Source organism: Buceros rhinoceros, unplaced genomic scaffold (genome assembly GCF_000710305.1).
Source record: "Buceros rhinoceros silvestris isolate BGI_N320 unplaced genomic scaffold, ASM71030v1 scaffold24685, whole genome shotgun sequence".
NCBI classification, from domain to species: domain Eukaryota; kingdom Metazoa; phylum Chordata; class Aves; order Bucerotiformes; family Bucerotidae; genus Buceros; species Buceros rhinoceros.
The window spans coordinates 2572-11359 of record NW_010411497.1 but is presented as its reverse complement, the minus strand read 5'-3'; the positions used below and the strand labels follow the sequence as shown (position 1 = coordinate 11359).

The 8788-nt window shown below is 42.8% G+C and overlaps 1 protein-coding gene across 1 annotated transcript in view; it reads right to left on the bottom strand.

The window, feature by feature from the left end:
• Positions 1-719: 719 nt before the first annotated feature.
• TRMT6 (tRNA methyltransferase 6 homolog (S. cerevisiae)) overlaps positions 720-8788 on the bottom strand; it is a 9637-nt gene continuing 1568 nt past the window's right edge. Inside the window, exons 3-10 of the mRNA XM_010136046.1 lie at positions 7098-7189; positions 6926-7009; positions 6347-6471; positions 4807-5171; positions 4482-4567; positions 1568-1670; positions 1400-1486; positions 720-1083 (exon numbers count right to left, since the gene is read on the bottom strand). Coding sequence (XP_010134348.1) covers positions 910-1083; positions 1400-1486; positions 1568-1670; positions 4482-4567; positions 4807-5171; positions 6347-6471; positions 6926-6957 — 972 coding nt within the window. The 5' untranslated portion in view covers positions 6958-7009; positions 7098-7189 and the 3' untranslated portion in view covers positions 720-909. The remainder of the gene's footprint in view (positions 1084-1399; positions 1487-1567; positions 1671-4481; positions 4568-4806; positions 5172-6346; positions 6472-6925; positions 7010-7097; positions 7190-8788) is intronic.

Here is an 8788-nt window from a genome sequence, read left to right as displayed (position 1 = left end):
GGGCACGGCCAGCAAGGGTATTGTCCCCGCAAAGCTTCTGCTGGACCTTTTTATTGCCAAAAGGAGGGGAAGGTAAGAAAAAGAAAATAAATCTCATTAGGAAAAAACATCCTGCAGTTTAATTGAAATGGCAAATGTAAAGTTAAAAAAAAATTAATAAAAAGCTACATGTCATGAAAGGTAAAACAGTAAAATAAATATATATATAAACATACAGTGGCTTTAAAAATAGCCGAATCTGCAAATAGAAACATAAAACAGCTCTTAGGAAAATGACAGGCAATACTAACAGAGACATTCTGTTGAAATATTTGGTATTTTAATTTCCGAACATGTAGCTTCTCTGCTGTGTTTATTTCAGGAAAACATGGGGTCGTGCTGTCAAGGTCCAGTATTAGTATTCTCTTTCCATTGTTCCTTTGGAAAGAAAAGCATATGATTTTTTTGTTGTTGCTGTTCGTTCTGTTTCCTGCCACCACTGCCCGCAGCCAGGCTCTGTGTCCAGAGGGGGAGCAGATCACGCAGAGTGTTTCACCCTGAGGCTGTTCTGGGCAGCGGGGAAGTGAAGTTAGGCGTGTGGATTTGGACCCAATCCTCTACTTCCTCTCTTCTGGCAGCAAACAGAATGGCTTCGCTGATGCTTCATCTGCTCTCTCTTACCTGTTCTCTTCTCTTTGAAGTTACCACACTTTCATTGTGGTGTTTCCCCCACGGGCTTTTCTTCTCATTCTGATCGTGTCAGCCGGTGAGGAGGGGGAGAATCCTCCCTGCCCCGCAGTTCCGCTGCGTTTGCCTGGCAGCTGCGTGACAGGTACAGTTCTCGTGCTGCCAAGAGCACAGAAAGCACACTTGTTATTTTACTAACAGAAGGACTCCCGAGATCTAAAACCCACATCGATTCTTCAAACGCTAACAGTGAAGGTCTTGAACTTTACATCTTTTCGATGATGGCTCTTCCATCTTCAGGGCTTCTGAATTACTGGAATCAGATTTGTCCTTGTCCAAGACAACAGTTATACCAGACAGAAGGTACCCTCCACCTCCGCTCATTGTCAGTTTTGGATGGCTTCGATCTGGTAAGACCTTTAAAAAACAAACCCCAAAACAAACAGAAGTCCAAGGATCTGTAAAAACTCACTCTGCATGTGCACATCAGACGGTGTAATTTAAGCTTGCAGTGTAAGCTGTAGGTTTTTTCCCCAACCGCTACAAAAAGCAGCCATTTGTCAAGTGTATTTATCTGGAAAGGGCAAAGTGTCCACCCTCCAGAAAGCAGATCCAGAAACACAGAAGAATACAGGCTGCTGCCTTACTGCTTGCACCCGATTTCCATGTGCCCAGGGTGGTTTTGCTCCCCAGTATTCATGCGATTTTGACAGCCATTCACGGTGATCCTTACCTGGTAGTTTCGTAGCCAGGTTTCAGAAAGCTTTAGGTTAACGACACCGCCTCTCTCCCTCAGCTTCGTGTAACATTCTAGTAAGGGCTTAGAAAGCACACAGTAGGTTAGACAGCAGAACAGTCTCCAACTTGAACTGGAACAGCTCAAGAAATGTACTTGATTTACCTCTTGATACTGGCAGTAGACAACGAAAGGCCTTGAAGAAGCAACAAATTCCAGTAAAGAAAGTAATAAAGGAGTGGGATGAAACTTGCTGGCTACAATCACACTGCAAAAGAAATTTCACAGGCGTTAGTTTTCTGCTTGTAAAACCTATTCATCAAGTGCCATTTTCTGCTGCTTAGCAGAGCCATCAATTACAGCGTAAATGTTGCTAATCAGCGTGTTTTCATGGCTATAACAACTCCCCAAATATAAAAACAAATCACGACTTCCTACTCGTGTAATTAAGAGGGTAATGCGCGTGTTCCCTGAGGTGGGAACGTGAAACGCACTGCAGAAACGCTCGGTTCAGCTGTGCCGAGCTCCACAATACTTCTTATGACCCAAGAACGTGCATGCTGCTTCCTCCGCCCTAAGACTCCTGTCCAAATGTAAATTTTGTGACTGCTAACGGCTGCTCTGAGTGACACCTCAGTCGTGATTCTTTAGACTGGGTACTCTTCATTAAATACAGTTTTATATTAAAAACTGACTGTTTAAAGAGAAAACAATCCCTTAATGGGCATGACTGAAAAACTTTTAAAAAGGACTTACATCCTTGCCAGCTTCAAAGGCTTCATATTTTGCTCTTCATCCTCACTTCAACACCACGCTGTAACTCGTATCTACAGAGCTTAGGCTCCTCTCCAGCTTATCTAGAGGTTTTTGTAAAACAAACTACTGTTCAGCTGTACTGCGAGAAACGGCCACGATTTGATGGGCTGTACTGGTGCAGAAGGGCCGGGGTAATGGAGTGGCTTACTGAGCGTACGGTTACTGCATGAAAAGACCCACCAATTACGAACACTTGTTCTCCGGGGGAATGTGCTGCACTGGAGATAGATACCCGCGTAACAAGAGGGGGGTAAAAATCGATGTTCAGGTTTCTAAAGCCAACGGAGATAGAGAGGTGAGACAATTCTTTGACAGCTGTTTTCATTTCGGTTTTCTGCTGGCCATGGCATTGCCGGCTACAGATTTAACCCAGTTCTAAACTTGTAAAAGATTCCAGAGCGTGTCTCAGCAGCTCGGAGTGCAGACTGACACTGCCAGGAGCTCTGCCAGACCACGGGAAGGTAAGAGAGAGATGAAAGAGACGGTGCAAGATCAAATCTCGCTCTCTCATATGGCAGCACATATTGCTGTCAGCAGGTAGTCTGGCCAGTCGCAGCAGTAATGTAGTGGGTAAGAGTGCCGGAGAAGGTCGAGGAAGGGCAGAGAGAGGGTGGGTGGCCTAATTCTGAACACATGGAGTGTCTATAAAGCAATTTCCGAATTCATTGTGTCAGAAACACTGAACAGTCTATCTTAAAAAAGTCATCTTTGGAAGAATACCAGCCCCCTGATGCATGTCATCCTTCCCCCCGTGCTGTGACAGGGAACTGGACAGGCCCAGGAGAAGGACTGTTTTACCACGTAACGGCGCAGAAGAGATGATTTTCATTGAAATGCTATCTTCTACGTTAAGTAGGAAATAGTGTAAAATTCAGGACCTCAGGAAGGAATTCTCCTACAGCTGGAGCCCATCTTTACCTAACAGCCGGTTTTTCTTTACTCTGACAGTAAATCCTAACCTTTCTCCTCACCTCCAACGTCAGCCAGCTTTTACCTCCTCTTTCCTCATTTCTCTCTTGCAAAAGAAAACACAACCCTAACTTCCCTGCCTGCTTCCATTCACCTGCCAAGTCGTTAGTTTATTCCACGCCAATTCTTCCTGGCTCAGCTGTGTACGTACCCTGGGTTCTTGATCTAAACAGATGGTGGGCTATAAAAGGCAGGTGGCTAAAGGAAGGTGATCCTGACTGAGCCATCTGGGACAGTGCCTTCAGGCAACCATAAACTTCTCGCGCTGAAGACTTCCTAAAGCACGGGATCACTCGTCCCTTCCAGTATGAAGGGATGTTCCAGCTTAAGTATACAAGCGATTGCAAACAGACAAACGAGAGACAACTGTTAAACAGGCTTCCTTGAACTCCAACTTCATCAGCAGCTGAGTACGCTATTTTTCGCTACTGGAAGAATGAAGTAAGGTCAAACACTGATTTTCGCTTTGCCAGACCACGCACAGACATTAATGGTGACAGCGGATGCAGGAGACAGCGGTAAAAGCAGAACAAACTACAGCCACCGTCCAGGCAGCTTAATGGTCACCCTCAGGCACTGCCAGTGGTGCCGCTGCTGCCAAAAGATGTGCAGGACCTTTTACAAACCTCCTCCACCGTTTTATGGCTCTGGAGAACACAGAACGACCTGTCTCTGCATCTTGACAGAAACGCCAGTTCTGCCACTTAAATATGTGAGATGAGATACGCTGAATTAGGAATGAGCATAAATTAAAACACTTCGTAACAATAAAAACAAAAATCACACGAGTATTTCAACATAACCCATAAATGTGTATTAAAATTTATCCAAGCAGAATGGCTTTATTCCCTGTGAGACAATATTCTTAGGAGGAAGAAAAGGAGCATGGCTGTTATTAAATCAATAAATCAATGTTGCTTGATTAACTTAAATCACTAGCATTTGCTAAGAACATCACAAAAAAGTCACAACCACCAAATGCTGTTGTGGAGCTGAATTTCTAGGAATATATTTATCAAGTGTGTTTTTATCTTCTGGTATTAAATCTTAGTAAGAAACTGTGACTTCAAGATCATGAAATTTCAAACTCTTTCAATGAAAGAAAAAGATTTCAGTCAGGTAAGAACCAAACAAGGCCCAAGACACACACAGGCTGACCGCATATTTCAGTGGCAGAACTAGCCTTTTCTGGAAGCTGCTTGTAAATATTAAGAAAAACATCAGGGTTGGTTTGTTTCAAGGGAAATTATTTTCTGTAGATGTGTTTTCAAACAAAAAATGACTATAAACTCACCCATCAGCATTCTTCTCTCTCAACAAAGCGGCAGTTTCTACGAGCTTTTTCCTTCTCTCCCATTGTTTCCTTTGCTTTTCCCGAACCTTTAAACAACAAACCAAATAGTTTGCCCTTTAAATGGTAATTATCTACTGGATCTCTATTGCCTGGAGTGAATTTTCATTTTTTGCATCTTAAATAGCTTAATATAAGACAAAGGACAACTTCCAGGGTTCCATTTTAACACCTGAATGAGCGGTATTTCAGCATGCCTGATTCAGACGGCAGAATTTTAAGTATATAGATGTAAAATTTGAACAGCCACAATAAATAATATTCTTACATTTTCTTTATTTTCTTTTTCTTTGTTCTCTTTAAATTCTACATCTTCAGCACTCAAGTCCATTGTTTCTTGATCTTCTGTCTGGTTGATGTCCATAGCTGCTTCAGTTGTAGATTCCTCTTCTGTTTCCTGCAGAGGAATCTGCTTCTCGTCAGTCAGTCCATTGCTTTCTTCTTCCACTGGCACGTTATCTTCAGGTTCTGAAGGCACAGCCTCTGTAGAAAACGTCCCAGAGAGGAGACTGTCCACTTTGCTGAGAGGAAATTCATGAAGATTCTCGAAAAAATGTTTTGGAAATCCAAAACAACTGGTAGCAGCTCTAACAGGTCCCCCTCCTGGATACATCTGAATAATGGATCCATAGCCTAGGAGAGCAGAAGAACCAAAACCACGCTGGAAAGCCAGGACTGCTTAAATTCCTTAAATATTCTAAAATACTTAAACGTAGCATTCACTGAAGAATAGGTAAGTAAACTGCCTGCTCTTAAATCTACCCTGCATCAAACTGAGCAGGCTGCTGCAGCGTGCCTCTAGGTAGAAAATCTTTACTGGAAGGACAGCAGTTACTGCAGCTCACGAGGACAAGGTAACCGGAAGACTATGCGTGTGTTGAATGCATGTTCGGGATTAGCGCAGAACGTATAAGCAGAGACAAATTGTTAGAAAAGCTAACTTAATTAAAAGAAAGACACGTTTTCTACAGTATTTGTTACTTTGACATACGGAGTGGCTTTGATAAAAAAGAAAAGCTAATTGAAACACCCATTAATAGGCAAAAAATTTATTCAACGTCCCGACTCTAAAGGCAGGGATGTCAGGTATTTAAACATACCGAAAAGAACTTTTCAATACTTACACTTGAAATGGCATCTGACTTAATTTACTTCACTACGGCCACACGGTGCGGAAACAAAAACGATTTACAATACATCTGCCTGCGTGCTTCTCGGCCAACAGACAGCACAGCTGGGTGTGTAACAGGACAGCACGCTTCCCACCTTCCCACGGGGTCTGGGAGAGAATTGCCACCTCTCTCCTAGCTTTGAATGATTTACGATGGAACTAATTAGCTGAGTTTGAGAAATGGAAAAGTAAGTAAAACTTCTCTGAGAAGCAGCTCATGAAAATGTCAAATACTACTTTTAAAATACACGCTTTGCAGACGCCGTGTCCAGAGCAGTGAACAAGAGGCATAACACCCTTTTCAGTGCTGTGGGCTGTCTGAAGTCCAGCGTTGCTATTCCTGTTCCGTGCTGTTCGCTCTCCTGGACCTCCCAGGTGCCTGGCAAGAATGTGCACACTGGCTCCTTACAGCCTTTTCTGAACACAAGGGCATTACGCCAGGACAGGAGCTAAACCACATCTACATTCCATGGTTTTTCTAAATAGTGGAAAGTAAATACAACTGAAATGTGCAAACCACCAACTTTCCCCAGTGGAAAAACAAGCATCTCTCTGAATACTGGAGACAGTAAAAGTAGGTTTGAGAAACTGAGAAAGAATTCTGAAGCGCTGCCTTTTAAAAGTATCAAAGACTCACCTCCCATTCGCTCCATCACCGCGCCCAGCACGAGGCCTGCACACGTTTCCATCACGATCACCTTGCTGCCAGCACGGATGTTTCCTAAAGTCAGCATCTGAGCTAGGGTGTCGTACCGCAAGTGGCTACAAGACAGGGGTTTATGACATAGCAAATCAGTTTTCTCAGAGTTAGCTCAGGAGCCTGTCAAAAACAGTTGGGTAACAGGCAGATTTTCAGGAACAGCAACAGTGGGCTTCAGAGTCACCATCAGAAACTTGCCACTAACAGCGGGTAAGAAAGAAGCACTAGAACTAGACCCAGCGAGAACTTAGCAGGGAAGGGCTGTTTAGATTTAAAACCAGCAGCAAACAGCAAAAGCAGAACATGAAGTAGGGTGCGCGTACTAAAGTGGCCATCTCATGCTGTGTCAGTCAGACTAAATCTTTTAAACTTTTCTTTTTTTTGCTTTTTCTGATGTGTTAGTTTTGCAAAGAAGAAAAGTGAGTATTATATACTCTGGTATAATACAGGAATTCTGAAAAATACTAAAATCGCTTTCTGTTACAATTTGAAAAAAGAAACAAAACGGAAACTTACTTAATTTTGCCAGGTTCCCTTGCATAATACATTGTTGAAAGAATGCGAGTAGATGGTTTCACAATTGTAATAACGGCCTCATACCTGTGAGAAACACATGGTAATAGTCTTCTTTCGAGCTCAACAAATTAAAGAACTACGAAACATTTTCCATATTTGAAAATGCACTTACTTTTTTTTCTTCTTCTTTATGTATTTATCTTGAGCAAATTCTGTTTTGTCTCTGAATGTTGTGCTGTTCTCTATTAACTGTTGAACTATTTCCTTGGAAAAGACAATTTATTTTTATTATAGCTGGTATTTGCTTCTTATTAATTTCATACACAGTATTTTTTAAACAAACACTGAAACTATTTTCTTCCAGTAGGGCCATGTAGACCATTACCTTCCACTGACATTAACGGCACAGTAAATTTCTATTAATTGACATGACAAGTGAGGCTCTACCCTGACTATGTGCAGGAATGTAATCATCCACTTTTGTCTCTAGGTGATCTCTAACCACATAATGCCAGCATAAAAATGATAAAACAATAAACACTTATCCTGGGAATGGAGGAGTCTGGCAGGTGCATGCACTAATTCATGGAAGAGGGCAGACTTGTATGGCCAGAAATGAAGAACAAGCAGGACTGTTCCTTTCAGCATCAGCAAATCGTTCCTTCAGCCCTGACTGTGAAGCCTCAGCATCTGCATGCTCTTACCCTGTGCAGAACGTGAAGGAGAGCACCCTGCTTTCTCTAAGGGACTGGCTGTCTTTAAGTCTCATTCAATTTATTTGGAAGGAGTCGGAGTTAAGTGTATTGGCAGTTAATACAGAACAATGTATAATACGGATGTATATTCAGTCCTAACATTCCCTGTAGAAGCTGGATTGCAGGACAATACCCCGAATCCTGAGTTTGCCTCTATACAGGCAAAAATACTGTGCAAAAACTAATCAAGGAAGACCAATAGTACAGTATAACCAACACAGGGAACTCGGAGGGGGTGGCCGGGGGGGCAATGACACAAGGGGTATTTTCAATGTGGACATCACTGCATCTCCCACTGCACTTTAAGAACCTGCTGCAAAATACAGTGGTGCAATTACTCCTCACTTGCTATTGCTGCTGTTCAAGCCATCAAAGTCCTTCACACTCTTAAACGGCATTAGTAATGGCATGGAGCAGCAGGTCTTTCTTTTTTCACCTCATTCTTGGAAAAGTTAAATGCAGTGCCCGGTTGGGTGGGTTCTTCTGTTGGTTGGGGGTTTTTTGTTCCAGTAAAAATCCAGTGAGGAACCTGGAGAATATTTCTCTGGGGTAAGCAGAAGCCAAAAGGGAGCTGCAGCACTATGCGATGCCCTGGCAGCGTATGCCACTGCATGTGTTCGTCCAAACACCTATCCCTCAGGACCTGGGAAGGATCCGGGAAGTGATGGGAAATCAAACTCCGTTAATACCGAGGTGGTTTTATTTCTAATAACCACCCTCTCTAAACCGGGCCTGCGTTACAAAGACATGCCATCCACAACCACGAGTTCAGATTTTACCAGTCTTTTATGGAAGAATAATATCTATTGCCGCTAATATAACACAGTCTAAAATGAATATTCAGCTACAGTTCAGAAACCAGAGTTATCAAAGAAGGATGTTTCAATAACCTAAATAAAAGGGTGGTAGACGTACAACACAGACATGCTGAGGACATACAGAAAAGCCAGTGATGATCTGCCACAGATAATGAGAACTAATAGAGACCATGAAAGCCATCAGACTGATTAGTACATGCTCCTCTCAGAGAGAACACCACGACCAGTACAGCCGTGGAAACAGAAGAAACGCCATTCCAAACTCCCGGCACCCGTCCACTGTTCAGCAG